We start from the raw sequence: 17468 nt of genomic DNA on the forward strand, positions 1-17468 counted from the left end.
CTTTCCTCTTCTGTGGCGGATTCTTTCTTGGTTGAAACCTCGTTCTTCCTTCGGAAATTCCAAAAGGCTTTCATCCAAGATCCTTTCATCGAAGATCCTTTCAGATGTACCACTGTCACCGCCAGGAAGATTTTTGAGCACAGCCTGTTTATCGAAGGGATCAAGTCCAGTTGTTCTAAAAGCACTTTGGAGATTGCTTGGAACTTTAGCAGCCAAAGCATGCATGAGTCCTTTCAATATAATCCCTTCCGAAGCGATTCCTTCCTCCATTTTTCCAAGATCTGTATCCAGTGTTTTTTGAGGGGGGCAAATACTCCGACATCTAAAGGTTGCAGAAGAAACGTTGAGTTAGGCGGCAGACAAGTGAAATAGATTCCTTCTTTCACTGCAGCTTTTACAACATTTGGGGAGAAATGAGATCCCAAGTTGTCTCCTATTACAACAACCTTTTCTTTCAAATCTCGGTGTGCTTGAATGTGAGTTAACACTATCATGAAGAACATGGTGTCAAAATATTACCGAAAATGTCAAAGTTTCCTCCAAAGTTTAAGTAGCCCCCCTCTACGGTAAAACATAATGTTGCTAAATGAACAAGAAAGTTTTATTTTCGTTTTATTGTTCTTATTTAATGCTCTTTTGACAATGAAATTTGCCACATACATGTCTTTGCCGATTATACACACACTAGCATTGTAAGAAATACGACGCGAATTCGTTATCAAATTATATTCCTACAACAACATATTTATAGAAATACGACAATAATTTTGGACATGAGTGTACATGCTCGTCAGACTGCAAATACAAGTAAAATTCTCATGACAAGTTAAGTCATCATTGTCAGTTAAGAGGTTAAACTTTAGTTTGAAATTTAAGCAGTAACGTGTTAAATAAATGAAGTATTTATTTGTAATGAAGATTTGCTTTAAAAAAGCCAACGAAGTGCGGATTTTTTTCCACAATTGGGAAAACTCATTCGTTTTTTCATCCCTCTAAAAAAATTTAATGATGATCTTTACGACATGACAACACCCTCGTGGGTATGTGTATCTCCAGGTTAAGTTAAAGATTTTTATAATATATCTAGGCAATAATTCATTATTAGGGCAATCCAAAAGCATTAAAAGCATAATAGCAATTTAGACATATTGTTGGTACCTTGAACATGGTTGTGGTTGTCTAAAGGGTCCAAAAGAAACTAATTTTAAAAGCATAATAAAGCATAATTTTAGAAAATAAAGCATAAAGCATAATTTAAAATATATAGCATAATTCTTGGAAAATTCTATTTAACTGCAAGTTTAACATACTGTATTAATATTTTTTAAAACCAATATTTACAATGCAAAATCTTTGAGAACATAACAATGCAACAATTGTAAGCTTACTTTTATTTCTGTGAACTTTTTGGTGCAATCCTTTGATGTGGAGAAAAGAAAAAATAGGAAAAGAAGAAAACTTTCCGCCAACAATGAATAGTACACAAGAACTCTACACGATATTGTTATGTGTACCGCTTGAACTTGAGCACTTTCTGTACTTTTTGGTGACATCTTTTACTTTTCCTTCCTGTATACAGGCACCTCTAAGCATTACACAAGTGATGGAAAAAACTGACTTGAGTACAGCATATCTCTATACAGTGCATTAAGTAGAAAGTTCATTAAATATGAAAGAAATTGCTTGCATAAAATAATAAATAGATCAAGATATTTAGAATATTTAATGTATAGTAAATATTATACATTATACACGATTAATGTAAAACAGTGATTGAAATTAATAATAAAGCATAATAAACCATAATTAAACAAAAAAAATAAAGTATAATGTGGGTTGCTCTATTCATTATTTAAACAAACAGCAAATAATAAGAAGCTACATGTATATGAAAATGAAGAACAATACAAACGAAATTATCGTAGTTTGGTAATCGTTATGTGTGATGCAGTACAGAAGTTGTGGAGAAAACATTTTTGTGAACTGGTGAACTTTTGAGTATGATATCATTGTTATTCAGCGATCAAGGAGTGTTGTTGCTTGAAGGCAAATGAGAAAATAATGAGTGCAGTTAGATGCATGACTTTTTTATAATAGTGACTCATCAGAGCCTGATACCGGTAATCTATCTTCAGCACGTTTTCTTACTTCATCCAAAACGTTTTATTATTTCCATACTAGGGCTTTAGAAATGCTTCTCTGTGAAGAAGACAGTAATTTGAGGTTTTCATTTTGCGTTAAAAAAAAAAAAATCGAAAAAAGTGTAATAATATACAGCATTGTATACAATTTAATAACAATGCAATTAGAATTCCAGTTCATAAATGTCCTGTTTTTGCATAAATTCCTTTTCTTAATTTAATTATTCGTGCCTTGCGTTTTTATGCAATATCGGCGTTATAAATGACATGTCCTGCTATTACGAGGCCTAATCACTCCAAAATTAAAATACCACTAATTTTACAGTAATTATGTGATATCTTCAAATAGATAATAGATAATCAAAATGTGGAACAAGAGCGCCCTAGATAATAATATTTTGCATGAAGTACCTTTATCACGAGTCATCTAGTAGCTTTTCGTTTGCAGCCATTTAGAAACGCGAAAATAAATGCCGATATTCTAAATGGCTGGAAATCGAAAGCAGATAAGTGAGACCGTGATAACGGTATCTCATGTAAAATAATATTGTCTAGTGAGCTCTTGTTCCAGTTTTCGAATATCTTTTATCTATTTGAAAATATCACATAATGACTGTAAAATTGGCGGTATTTTAATTTCGCTGTGATGGGGCCTCTTAAGAATCTTTGAACCACGACCGGAAATGGTGGATCAGTGGTAGAGTGCTCACCTCTTCTGCTAGGTGTCCTAGATTCGATCCCAGATCATGTGAGTTTGTAGTGCACAACATTGTATCTGTGAGGTTTCTCGGAGTTCACTTGTTTTCTCTGACATTTTCATTGTACCAATTACTTCATAATAATTTAGTATATCATTATTCATTCGTTTATATTAGAATAAAAGGATATAATCGTGCGATGTCAAGCTAAAAATTTAATTTTAATTACGACCGGGGTTTGAATCAGGTGTACTTCGGGTGTACAGACCATCATGCAAGAGCCATCCTCACAGTAGAGGTCATTCCTCACCAGACATATACACAATAATTTATTTCCAGAGGTTAAAGCTTTTTGGGGTCCAAATGCAGTACGAGGATAAATTACATTAAATTTTGTAAAATCATCTCTGAAATTAGACTAACTTTACAAAGAAGTCGGGATTTTGAGGTAGTTCAGTGGTAGAGTGTTCACCTCTAATCTGTGAGGTTCCTAGTTCGATTCCAGATTGCACCAAGTGGGCTTTATGGGAACAAACACTGTGTTCGTGGGTTTTCTCTGGGTTCTCCAGTTTCCTCCCACTTTATTCATTCTGCTATTGCATTCATTTCTCATCATCACTGTCTCCTTTAGCCTAGGCGGGGTAATTGTGGGACGTAAAACTGAAATATTGGATTTCATTTTGTTTAGTTTTTAATCTCGTGAAGCAGTCGAATAGTATGAAGAACATGCAAATACTATAAAATTCGGAAGAGAAACTGTTAACTAAGAGTCGAAGTACGTGTTTAAGTGGTGTTTTGAGACAAGAGAGTCACCCTCTGCGAAAAATCAATCAGAGATTGGGCGGAGCAGTGCCTCGGACTCTTGAAAAGTTACGAAGTGTTGTAAATATTACGCGGAAATGCACTGATCGTTCAAAAATAACTACAGAATGGCCCAAAAGTAGATATACAGTCCCGTACTGATCGGTTCATGACACTTTACATCATTTACTTATTATTACATTCATACAGGTATTGACTTAGTTTCCTCATTGTTTCTAATATGTTTTCACTTTTACGTTAAACTCCGAACAGATCGACGGAAATAAATTCATTATTTAAATAAAGTAAAATGGCTTATTTGAACAACACAGGGTTGTATACCTACTTTTGGGTAGTGCTCTCAACGGGTCGGGTCGGGTTAAAGACCGACCCGACCCGACCCGTGACCCGAATTGACTGACCCGACCCGACCCGAGTGACCCGACCCGTGATCCGATCCGATTGACCTGACCCGACCCGAGTTGACCCGATTGACCCGACCCGAGCTGACCCGACAACCCGACCCAAGCTGACCTGACTGACCCGACCAAACAACCCGACCCGAGTAGCCTGACCCGGCAACCAGACCCGACCCAACCCGTTTGAGAGCACTACTTTTGGGCCACTCTGTATTTCTCGCAAGGAGAAGTTCACTGAAAAAGCAAGCAAAACGGAATAGATGCTAACCGCACCGAAAGAACTAATAGAACTATGGAAGAGCAATTTCCAATCTGTATTAAATAGAATGGTGGCCGAGATCCTTCAGATCTACGGTCTTGGGGACAAGATTGAGGAAAAGAAACCATTCCTTCAAGTAGGAAACATTACAAAAAGATACTCCTGTGGCTAACGTGAGCGCCTTTGGTGCACAAGGTCTCGGGTTAGGCTCCCAGTCGGACAGCATTGAAATTTGAACGAATTATGGTGGTTCGTATTTTACTTTGAACTGTAGCTACATGGCTTATGTTGTCTCGGTGCTGAAAGGGGATGTTACTCTTCAATAAAAAACAATATTGCAAGAGTAAAACAACAAAGAAAAAAATAAATAAATAAATCCAGGAAGTCCTCATACAAAGTAGCGTAACGAGGAAATCAAAATACTACAGAGAAACGTAAAAGGAGTTGTCCAAGACAGATCGTTTAAAGTAGGGAACCGGATCTTAGGAACCGGTTCCAGACCTGGATGCGAAGCCCCCAAAGACCCGTAAAGGAGGCACAAAGTTCACCTTCAAATAAATGCAAAGAGGACCATGTGCTTGTGCCCTCTCCGCCCAGACCCGCTTGTGCCCCCAGAAACAAAATTTTGGTCCACCAGTGGGTGTTTAGCCAAATGAGTTGGCCAGTTTGCCTGTTTAGCCAATGAGTTTGCCAGTTACCCAGTTTATTTAGCCAAATGAGACAAGCTGCCGCCGCCTCGGTGCCTGCCTGTCGCTTCCACCATTTCATCTAGCGCACTGTTCACAGCCTGCCAGCAGCTCGGGCTTAGCGTAGGGATGGCCACAAAGTTTCGGTTCCAGCGGAACCGGTTCTTGGAGATCCGGTTCCGGAACCTGTCCCAGACCTGGATCCGAAGAACCGGTCCCAGACCTGGATCCGAAGAACCGGTCCCAGACCTGGATCCGAAAAACCGGTTCCGGAACCGGATCTTCTAGAAAACCCGGAACCGGTTCTGACCATTCCTAGTTTAAAGAAGAGTTGAGGGGATCTTCATTCACAAAGAAATGGCCATGTTTGTTGTTGTTGATGATGATTATGATGATATACTGGACAGCATAAATTTCCAAACATCACTTTCGCAATGCTGGTATTATTGGAAATTGAAATATAATCTTTAGTGATATGACCCACACATATGCATTTTTTACATGGTCGTACGTAAAATATAACTGTTAAAAAGTGTTAATAACTTTTTAAAAACCACATAATTTACATGAAATAAAAATTACAGAAATTGTGTGATTCCTCAACTCTTAGAATTGTATTGCTAATTTTGTTTCTTTTATTATTATTATTATTATTATTATTATTATTATTATTATTATTATTATTATTATTATTATTATTATTATTATTATTATTATTATTATTTCAGTGGTTACACTAGCTCAGAGTGACTCAACGGCCAGAACACTACATGATCGTGCCCAGATCGCATCCTGTTATGAAGGATGGCGGCCTGTTGTGTAAGTTTAAAGATGATGACACAGAAGTTCATGGATCTGCCATCGATGCGAAAACCATCAAGAAAGAAGAACTACTAATCTAATGTCATTGCACAGTCTGGTTCGGCATGACCTCCAGCCAAGTTACAGGCCATTCCTTACTCAGGACATAATGAATGCAGATCATTATCTAACCATGCTTCAAGAAGTATGGTCTAATATCCTCACTTGAGAAATCTTCAATGACCTCATGTTCATGCAAGATGGTTCCTCTCCTCATTTTGACCGTTTTCGGCCTAACTGCCACTAGGTGAAGTAAGTCGAGTGGCTGCTAAAGCTAGTGGACAATGTTGGTATCTATGTGAGCTTTGAACATCGTACTAAAATTGTACCATCGTACTCTGCAATGTTAACTTTATTCCATTAAAATTGATCGATTAATATTAACGTTCTTAAATATTTGTAACATAAAATTAATTTTCACTCTATGTTCAGGAGCAGATCCAGGACGGACTTCTGGGGAAGGCGGTGGGTTGTAATACTGCTTACTTAGAGCTACTTTTAAGAGCTCCAAACTCTGGGATGGGTTTTATTTGTATATAAAATAAAAGAAAAGTTTCCTCTTCTGGGGGGAGCGATCGCCCCGATAGCCTCCCTGGATCCGCCACTGGTATATATATTGGAATTCAGAATTTAGTCAAGAATTTAGTTGACAGATTGCTGGGCGCTGCCCAGAAAGTCGACATGAATGGGTTCAAAATATCAACGAGTCAACAGACTAACAAACTAAATCCTCTTTAGCAAATAATAAATAACCTGCAATTAATTATCTATGCATTTATGTCTTCTAATGTATACTGACCAGTCAATTAACTATGACCATCTGTCTAAACATCTAATATGTCCATATTTAGTTCACGGGACAGCAAGATTGTGTTTTGGCATAGAAGCAATGAAGCCTTGGTAGGTGGCGCACCAAATACGCACACAAAAGTCACTTGTTTCCTGTAAATTCCCTGATCAGCTCGGATCTTACTTTCAATGACATCGCAAAGGTGTTCAATTGGGCTAAGATCGAGAGAGTTTGGAGGCGATTGCAGCAGTTGAAATTCATCATTATGCTACTCGAACCACTGAAGCATTGCGTTGACTTTGTGACAAGGAACGTTGTCCTGCTGAAAAATGCCATTGTCAGTTGGAAACACGGCCAACGGATCTACGCGATCAGCAATGACCTGCCGATAGCTAGGAGTCGTCATGATGTCCTTCACACGCAGTACTGGGCCTATGGATCAGCATATGAACTCACACTGTGTACTTCACAAGCAAATGTTTCCCTGGAAGTCAATGAACTCTGATCAGCTCATCGATATGACGAAGGCAGTATCATGATTCATCGAACTATGAAACATTGTGTTATTGCTCGGCGGTTCAATACCGATGGGCACGTGGCCACTGTAGTCGTAATCGATGATGTGTGATTAACATTGACACATGCAAGAGATGTAGGATGTGAAGGCCCATATAATAGTGTACGCTAAACTTCAGACACACTCGTGCGTTGCCCACTGTCAAAATCCACTGTTATTTCTGCCACAGTTTGCGATTTGTCCTGTTATACCAAATTGGACTCTATGACGTGCGACACCCTTAATGAGGTGTGGCCGCCTCACGCCTTGTCGTTTGGTGTCAGTTTCACTATCCTATATCCCACTTTTCGAAGAGACTAACATAGCAACTTGCGAACACCCGAGAAGTTACTCCGAGCTCCTCCGAGATATTCGTTCCCAGCCGTCTCCTACCAAACTCTGAAATATCGCCCGACTTCTCCATTCTACACATATGAATCACATTGACTGATCGAGTGAGATCCTTGTCATCGTCTGGCGACTGGTTCTGCTGTGCCCCATGCCTCTTACGTCAGCTCAATGATTTCGTTCAAAAAAATAGCTTGTGGTCATAATGTTTTGGTTGGTCAGTGTATACTGTGCTTAATTGTTAATTACTTACAATCGTAACAAAAAGCTAAAATTAAATATTTTCTTCTTTCACCTGTGTTGTCGCGTAGCACCAAAATTGATTGCATTTAATGATTTGACAGAAGTGATGAAAGTTAAAATTAGTTTCAGTGGAAATGAATTGTACAATGAATTATCTGTTTTGAAATCACTAATATCAACACTTGATCCGAGTGATAATAATAATAGATTGTTGTTAGATGTGAGTGCGTTTTTCTTTAAAGCAGATGCACCGAAGTTCAAAATAATGCAGTATATTCTTGCTATACCAGTCAGTAGTGTACGTGTCGAAGAACGTTCAGTGTAATGAATGTCTTATGATCAGAAGATAGAAACGATATCAACCTAACTTGTGATGGGTGAAGTTTATGGTCAGGTGAAGTTGAAAATGATCTGTCAAGATTTCCTCAAAAAGGTTCTCTCTAGAAAATTGGACTCATTACAGCAAGAACCTCCCAAAATTTAAATAATAGGACAGGCGTCTGTAATCACTAGTGTTTTGTGTGTGTTTCTCATTTAGTTTGTACGTTTAATATGTTTGGTTGGTTGTAGTGGTAGTGTTTGTAGATAGTTATAGTGGTTAAAAATGCTAGAACTGAAGATTGTAAATATCATCCAGAAATCCAGTTTCAAATTTGTGTCCCAAATTAGACAAGTCTCCGATCTTGCCTTCAGTTCAGTGTAGCAAAGTTACAATGAAAATGGGCTAGAAGATATACTCATGTGTGGTATTTTCTCCATTGTTAAGTACAAGCAGGTGTAAAAGTGTGGGGAACGTGGGAGGATGTCGTTCCCCCACTTCCAAAATTATTTATGGTGTCCCCTCACTTTTTTTAAAAAAAAAAATTACAATGAGCAAAGATAGGTACGGGGCACAGCGTGATGTCAAACGTTCTCCTACCTTTTAGGATCCACTTTTACTCCCCTAAAAGTACAGGTATGTACTATTTTAACACGTGTGTAAACTTGGAGCTCAAAGGGTGAGGGTTATTATCCTCGTTAGCCTCCGTTTGATTCGCGTCCGTCTTACAGACACATAGGGATGCGCACGAGACAAGATTTGTGGCTGTCTCGTCTCGAAAATGCGCTGTAAAAGTGATGTCTCGACTCGAAAAATATATATTTTTCTATTGGAAGAGCCGTGTCTCGACTCGAATTTTGTCAGGAAAATCTTGTCTCGACTTGTCTCGTGCGCATCCCTACAGACACACAGTATATATATAAAAGGTTGCAATACAAGGTCTCGTACAATAAGTGACATTTACACACAAAATACTATTATTACTATTACAAAATACTATCATACATTCAGGGTGTGAATTACCAATGGCATAGGGGGTTAATTGCTTTTCCATCACAGATTGGTCCTAACTGAACTGAAGCATCCTAAAGATGCTAAGTAACTAACTGAAACGTTCCTGTCGGGCATGCACTATGATTAGTGATGAGGAGTTTCGTTTACCAAAATCTCCCTTATACAGGTTGGCCGAGGAGTCACTAACCATTTCTGAGAAGGAGCACTTAAATTCAAATGAAGTGTTTATAATAACAAAGAAGACAACTGTAAGTTAACGAAATTATAGCAGATCGACATGACCGACCACCATATTCAACCAGAGTTGCCATCTCTCCTCGATGCATCTGAACACAAGCTGCAACACTGCTGGAGTAATTGTATGCACCGATGCCAAAATGCGAGTTCTTCGTATGGGATCACGTCAAGAGCCAGGAGTACAGAGTGAAGATTAGAGATTTGGCGCACTGGTGTAAAAAGCATTTTTGCATCGAGGTGTACAAGTACTTCAGTAATATTTCAACATGGATTTAAGTGCACCGCGGAGAGATGGCACCTCTACTTGCGTATAGAGGGCGGTCGTGTCGAACTGTTGTGATTTCGTTGACCTAAAGTGTCTTCTTTGATATTATAAACATTCCATTTAAATGCAAGTGCTCCTTGCCAGGAATGGTTAGGGACTTTTCGGACATCCTGTATATTTACTCACAAGTAAAGGGTCCAAATGGATGAATCGAGTTGCGGGATGAGACTTAGTGCGCTTGATAGAGGATGTGAAGATATGTGTATGTGCAAAGTTATAGCGGCTGGGCACCATGAGAAACGGAAGAGGAGTGGGTCAAAGTTAGTGGGAGAAGGGCTATGCTATGTTATTAAATACATCAAATAAACTGTTGAACCGTGAAAATAGTGAAAGATAGATAACGCAAACGGTGGCAGTTTCATATATTGGCAAAAGAAGAATGGCCAGAGTAGATTAAGAACCTTCGCCGCCATCTTCAAATCCGCCATTTTGAAATTGTGATATTTTTTTTGAAATGAAAAGGTACTCATGTGATATATCAATTAGGGCCAGCATGTTCTCAAAAAGTCAATTATGAACTTTACTGACCGTTATCTGCACTTATTTGGAAGATTTATAGTTATTTACGAAAATCTAGGAGACGGATACTCGTATGTTGAAAATCTGGATTATCACGAATATACATGTAAGTTGAACATATCGACAAACTAAGAAAACTAACAGTGAAATTTGAGATCCAACTTGTATATTATTACATTATTATTATTATTATTATCAAATTTCACCTTTCCCCCACCAACTTTGACTCCCTCCTCCTCCGTTTCTCATGGTGCCCAGCCGCTATAACTTTGCACACATACATATCTTCACATCCTCTATCAAGCGAACTAAGTCTCATCCCGCAACTCGATTCATCCATTTGGACCCTTTACTTGTCAGTTTATCCGTGTATCCGTCAGGGAGACGTAAAACCTGAAGAACTACTCGATGGATTACCATCAGTTTCGGCCAGGAAGTACAGAGTCAAAGGATAAAGAGTTGAGTTTGTTGATGGAGATGATCCATCCACTTATTCCCAAGATATGGACAATGAAAAAAAATCAGTTCCCCATGTATTTCTATCCGTTAAATTATGGATATTACCCTTGATTGATAGACAACCCGCAGTACTGTTAAGATTTGCGGCTTAGTATAATGCTCAGGATGCAAAATAGTAATTTGTACGTGAAATGCAATACAAAGAATGTAACTACATTAATTTCTACTTCATAAATCCAAATACATAAATATTTTTTCTACTTTCAAACCTGCGTCAATCATACCAAAGTTTTTGAGGAAGGTGAGGGAAAACTCAAAACTTTTACACTATGACAAACCAAACTCTTTTACATGGTGTACATGGAAAGACGTAATTTATTCATTTTTAGATTCATCATCTTATATGTTCACGGCCACCACAACATACACATTCTTTTCCCTGGTTTTCACCGTCACTCAGGTTATCTATCGTATTTATTCAAATATAAGCACTCCCCTATACGTCTTTCGAGATATAGTTACCAGTGGTAGTACCTCTAGCTCAATAATACTATCCTTGAACTTACATGCAATGTTTTAAACTGAAAAATAAAACATTTAACAATTTAACCTTACACTATCAAAATTCTCAAATCATTGTTATTGTTTTTATTCTGCGGGCCCCGGTGGCTCAGTAGTAAAACGTTCACCTCTTCTGCGTGGGGTCCTGGTTTGATCCCAGTTCGCGCCAAGTAGATTTTGTGGTGGACAAACCGTGGGGGTTTTCTCCCATTTCTTCCTACTTTATTCATTCAATCACTGCATTCATTTCTCATCATCACCTTCTTTAGCCTAGACAACATTACCGTCGAACGTAAATCTGAAAGATTTCATTTCATTTTTTGGTTTTATTCTTAGTTATTTTGAGAAAGAAAAATCAAACAATGACAGTACTTTGAGATTTAACGGTGACGTTATGTCAAATCACTTATTTTCCCTTCCTCTCTCTTTCTATAGTTTGCCAATTCTGTAGTTTTGATATACTTTGTCCAAAAGCATAACAAAAAAGGTGATTATAAGCTAAGCTCTACAGTTCAAAACAAAAAAGGTGCGCTTATATTCGAGTAACTGCGGTATTGTATTGTGCCTATAGTTGTCACTTGCAATTATGTCATAACCTCCAGTTGGTCATCAGATGTGAATTTGTAACATGGCATTAACACTGACTACGCACAATGAAGTAATGCATAGATTTGCAAATGTCTTACTTTGTACTAATACAATGTAAACAGGGCCATATATACAATACGTGCAAGTTCCGAGGGGCGGCAAAATCTGTCATAACTGTATTATCTAAAACAAATATTTCTTGTTGAAAACACAGTTCATGATTATGGTACTTAAATTTACTAAGGTGACATATTTGCATACTACATTCATAAATCATGTTTACGTCGGATTCATTTAAAGTGACGTGGACAGTGCTAAAGCAAATGATCAAACAAATCCCAGCATGAATTGCTTGATTGTTGTCAAATACGAACTCATTTCTTGAATAGTAGCCAACACCTGTTCCATTTAGTAAGTTATCACAGTTTTGATATGAAAACTAGTCTTGTATTTGTCACAAACAAGTTCCTTATGACTAAAGGTGGAAATAAATTTTCTTTTTTTTTAAGATGTAGAAGGAAAATCAAGAAATCAAGATAAAAGAGCTAGTTGTATGGAATTGCAAACTAATATATTGAGATTGAAGCTCGATATTGAATTCTATATATATATATAAAAAGATTATCATATTTCCTCTCTGTAAGTGTGTTTGCTTTATATTTCACTAACATAATAGATTACTATTGAAAGAAAATAAAACAGACACAAAGAGATTGTAATTTGTAGTATTTAGGTGTTTCTGAGTGCGAGTGAACTTTCCGACCCCTTCGTTGTTCATGATGGGGTAGCATACTGAAAATCGTGGCTTTTGCTCTTTCTGGAAAATGAATAATGGCAAATGATGTCATTGTACGGAGCGGCAAATTGCCTAGGGCAAGCCCTGAATTCAAGATAGTTTGAATCCTCCACTCAAACACGTTCGGAAAGGTTAGGTGTGAGTATTTCTCGCAAACGATCTATAGTTAATTTAGTTATTGTTGCTAGGTTTATTGATTATAAACAGTCTCGTGGCGTGGAAAATCAGCGCCCGGGGCGAGTATGCGATGGCGCCCCCATACATATGAGTGAGGTCGACAAACCAGTCAGGAATCGCCACGATGATTGGCACGAAGCGTAAGAAAATTTTCAAAAATAAACTCTGCTTCTCCTTAATTTTGAGCACTTTTTATTACTTTTTTCCTTCCATTTTAAATACGTGCATATGCATTTTCCTAACATGACTAACATTATAGGACCACTTCCTAAAGCAGGAAGAGGATTTAAGTATATAGTAGTAATATTTCAAGTATTTTTTCCTCTCTTTATTCTTTTTTCCTCCTGGCCCGAAAATTTTGCGCCCCCTTTACTTCGGCGCCCGGAGCCGTCGCTCCGCTCGTCCTCCTCACGGCACGACACTGATTATAAATTTCTCGTTTTCTTACTATTTTTAGATAATCATATCTGTGTATCGCGGAGGAGGGACATCATTGTATATGCACTGCATGTATTTATGGATACTTTTCCTTAAAGCTATCATTGATTTATAGCGTTGATAAAATCTATTACAGTATTATCAATAAAAGACAAAACGCTTATTTGCAAGAATTCTCACGTCTCAAAGCATTGAATGGATGACCCTGAAATCGTGTGTTTCAAATAGCAATAAATGCAGTCTCACTTTTAATGCACTAAAATATAGCTGATAATTCACATAGTTTGTCTCTGTTTCTTTTTCTTAATTTCCCCATATGCGCATGTTCTAAGCACAAGCTGCAAGTGTGTAATTCTGCGCTCTTTGTGAAAGGAAGTGGCCAGTGTTTGATAAGTTAATTGTGCAAGCTAAGTATAAAGAAACGATTGTGCGTGGTGTACTGTTTCCACATATTTAGTCAATCTTAATCCATAAGTTAGTAAAACAGACAGATATAAAGATATGACTGGTAAGTAGTAAAGAATATTTTTAAAAAAAAATTATATCCTTTTAGATTATGTTATTTTATCTTTTATTTTTAATTTATTAATTAAATAATAAAGCAATTTATTTGCTGCCTTCTCACGGTTAAGTGGCTAATGTTCTTTCTTTATGTGCACGTTATGCTGGATTCGTTTCCCAGGCAGCTATTTGCTTCTAATATTTCTTCCAGAGATACTTCTGAGGGTTTCTTCCGGAGCTAAGATTAAGAGAAAACTAAATACATGCAAGTTCGTTGGAATCGTAATACTGTAAATTATGAATGTGTTAAAATATCCAATAATACTTTCGATAAAGTGGATACTTTCAAATATCTAGGATCAGTATTAACAGACCAAAATTAAATTCACGAAGAAATTAAACGTCGACTGAGAACAGGGAATTCGTGTTATTATTCAGTTCAAAATCTCTTGTAGGCAAGAATTCTGTCGAGAAATTTGAAGCTTAAAGTAGGCCTATATAAAATATTAATCATGCCTATTGTTCTGTATGATTGCGAAACATGGTCGCTTACTGTTTAAAAAAAAAAGTTACGTGAAAGTAGGTATATTTGAAAGCAAGATATCCTGAGACGAATATTTGGATCTAGGAATGCGCACGAGACGAGTCGAGACAGGATTTTCCTAACAAAATTCGAGTCGAGACACGGCTCTTCCAATAGAAAAATATACATTTTTCGAGTCGAGACATCACTTTTAAGCGCATCCCTATTTGGATCCAAGAGGAACGGGAATGGGGAATGGCGGAAACTTCATAAATGAGAACCTACATAATTTATACCGTTTACCAAACATTGTTATGGTAATCAAACCTAGGAGACTCAGATGGGCAGATTATACAGCCAGAATGGAAGAAAATAGGAACGCTTCCAAAGTTTTAACTGAAAGTCTAATTGGAAAACGAACATCAGAAAGACCTATTCGCAGATGGGAGGACAATAGAAACGTTGATCTCGGTGGATCCAGTTGGCTAAAGATAGAAGTCAATGAAGAGCTTTTGTGAAAGCAGCATTCAACCTCCGAGTTCCATAGGCCATAGGGGTAATTAGTTAGTTGTCTTACAAGAAACGAGAAATTTCTCGTGTCGTATCGAAAATGAGACGAGAAGTGCGTTTTTTTAATTCCAGACGAGACGAGATGAAAAAGGATTCAAATATTCAGACGAGACGAGACATCTACAAAATTTAAAGAGACGAGACGAGAGAATTATTGTTTCTCACTTTGTCTCGTCTGTGGGCAACATTAAATTAAATTGTAATTTTATGCTGGGGCGCACACACTGGAGGTCCACTGGGATCAGGGCTGTGCCGTGGAAAATCAGCGCCCGGGGCGAGAGTATACGACGGCGCCCCCATACATATATTCCAAGCAATTTTTCCTTCCTTCTTTTCTCCCGAATTTTTCGCCAGCCTTACTTCGGTGTCCGGAGCCGTCGCCCCGCTCGCCTCCCCCCATGGCACGGCACGGCCCTGACTGGGACCAGATCCCCTTCAAGACTTCCTAACTCAACATACTTTTGTACCCTTTCTCAACACGACTATACATGTTTTAACAGAAAAATGATCGATGTGGCATGAAAATTTGAAGAACAATCTAGTTCTGTCTTTTTTTTAATATATGTGGAAGTATTTTACAATTACTTATCGTCCTTACGGGTACAGAATAATACCCGTTCAATACTACATAGACGCAGCAACTTGCACTATGGGACCTCCCATCTCAAAGCGTGGCTCCCTAACAACAAAAATTTCGCGTCGCACTTGCTTAGATATTATCCTTTTAGCAAACTCTGTCTCACTGCAACCGTACAAATTTTGTCTTTGCTTTTACCCGAACAAAATTTCCTGGAAGAAAGCCTGCTTGTTTCGGGTGAAAACCAAGTTAAAATGAGTACTAGTTGGGCTCCTATTTTCAACAAGAGGTCCCTTCAATGGCTCTCGAGTGAATTCTTTACTGTTATTTGGTGTCTAGATGTATTTGGTCTCTAGATGAAGTTATAATGCTAGTGCTTCCTTTCTCGTGTTGGTTTACGTCAATATACTGTTTTTAGACAAAATATTTCTAGCCACTCTAAATAGAATCCACTTTGACTTTCACATTTTTTCACATTATACATTTTACATTTTGATATTTGCTAAAGAAAACTTGATCAATATTTCTGAATTAAGATAAAATTATTGTTTAGGCTATATAACACTAGAAGCAAAAAAAAAAAAAAAAAAAAAAGGGAGAGAGAGAGAGAGAGAGATCTATATACTTCTTCTTAATTTCACAATTTAACGAGTAGTCTTAAATTATATGCTGAATGTATTTTAAATGTATTACGTGCATAAACAGCAATAGACAGAAGTTGACACATGGGTATGCACAACTAAGCAATTAAAACCTAACTTTTCGCATGAATATGCAAAAAAAAGTAATTGAATTGGTCATTAGGGTGGATCGAAAAAAATCAAAAGTTGTCCAATTAAATAGCACTAGGTGTCAAAAGTTGTGTATTGACTCCTGTAACATTCGTGAATTTTTTTCATAATTTTTGTACTTCTTCATTCCGCGCAAAGGCCTCAAAATTTTGCACTTTTTATGAAAATTTGATTTTTTGAACATATTGATTTTTTTTTTAAGTTGCTCAATAAAATCGAACTAAGTGAAAAGTTGCATAATGTCTAGATTGACTACACCATTCATGATTTTAAAAATAATTTGTATCTTTATTCCCCGCAAGGACCTGGAATTTTATGGTATAGTCTACAGCATTTAAATGGTGCAACAGTGGGTTCTCAAAAGTTCTCGGGAACTATAGAAAAAAGTTTAATCAATTTTGAGGATTTACCAATCGTTAAGTTTCAAGCGAATGAAGGAACTTTCCTGGACATGGAGGAAAAAGACGTCAAACCGTAGCACAGACCAAAAATATATGTGGGATATTTGCAAAGCAATCTCTGCTGGTGAGTGTTCACCGAATCTTGCAGCAAGAAGTCCTGGAAAATTATCCCATGCTAGATGGATCACTGCTACTAACGTAGTGCTTACAGCGTACATAAGAACTACTGATCCATCTTCGGACTTGAAGGAGTTCGTCACATTCATCATGACAGTGAATGCTCCGATGTGGTTTTACATTAAATATAACCCTACTATCAAGGATGCTCCTGTGAACTTATATCGTAGTATAGCCTTTTCACGGTACTTAAGCAATGAACTGAAGATCATTGTAGATAGGACAGTTGAAGCGCTTGGAAGATAAAGGTGTTATGTTACATTTTTTTTTTTCGAAATGTTGCATTCTGGCTGCTCATACACGTGTTATATGCTACTCATGCTACCTAACACATTATTTGGTGAGTCCTCGTCCTAATGCAGATATTTAGAAACGATGAAGGTAGTATGTTAACGGACAAAGTTGTGAAAGTCAATTTTCCCATCATATTCAATTTCTTACATACCACCTTTATCCTCCAAGCGCTTCAATTCAATGGTTTCTTCGCGTACCTGAAGAATTTACTGGTGCAAATGTTCACCAATGATCGAAAGCATATTCGAGAACTAGTTATGCGTAGAATCCTTCACGCAAGGTCAAAAGCTCAAACCAAATACCTCCTGTACGCAAGTTCAGTATTCCAGCAATCCACTTTAGTGCTCAGACTTGCATTGACCTAATCAACTGGCAGGAACGCGAAGTAACCTTGCCACC

The 17468-nt window shown here is 37.5% G+C and overlaps 1 protein-coding gene across 1 annotated transcript in view; it reads left to right on the forward strand.

The window, feature by feature from the left end:
- Positions 1 to 13612: 13612 nt before the first annotated feature.
- The window catches only part of LOC145683866 (choline/ethanolamine transporter flvcr2a-like), a 117662-nt gene continuing 113806 nt past the window's right edge, over positions 13613 to 17468 (forward strand). Inside the window, exon 1 of the mRNA XM_081755515.1 lies at positions 13613 to 13743. Coding sequence (XP_081611641.1) covers positions 13737 to 13743 — 7 coding nt within the window. The 5' untranslated portion in view covers positions 13613 to 13736. The remainder of the gene's footprint in view (positions 13744 to 17468) is intronic.

This window comes from Thermobia domestica, chromosome 1, assembly GCF_964235325.1.
Source record: "Thermobia domestica chromosome 1, izTheDome1.hap1.1, whole genome shotgun sequence".
In the NCBI taxonomy this organism is placed as follows: Eukaryota; Metazoa; Arthropoda; class Insecta; order Zygentoma; family Lepismatidae; genus Thermobia; species Thermobia domestica.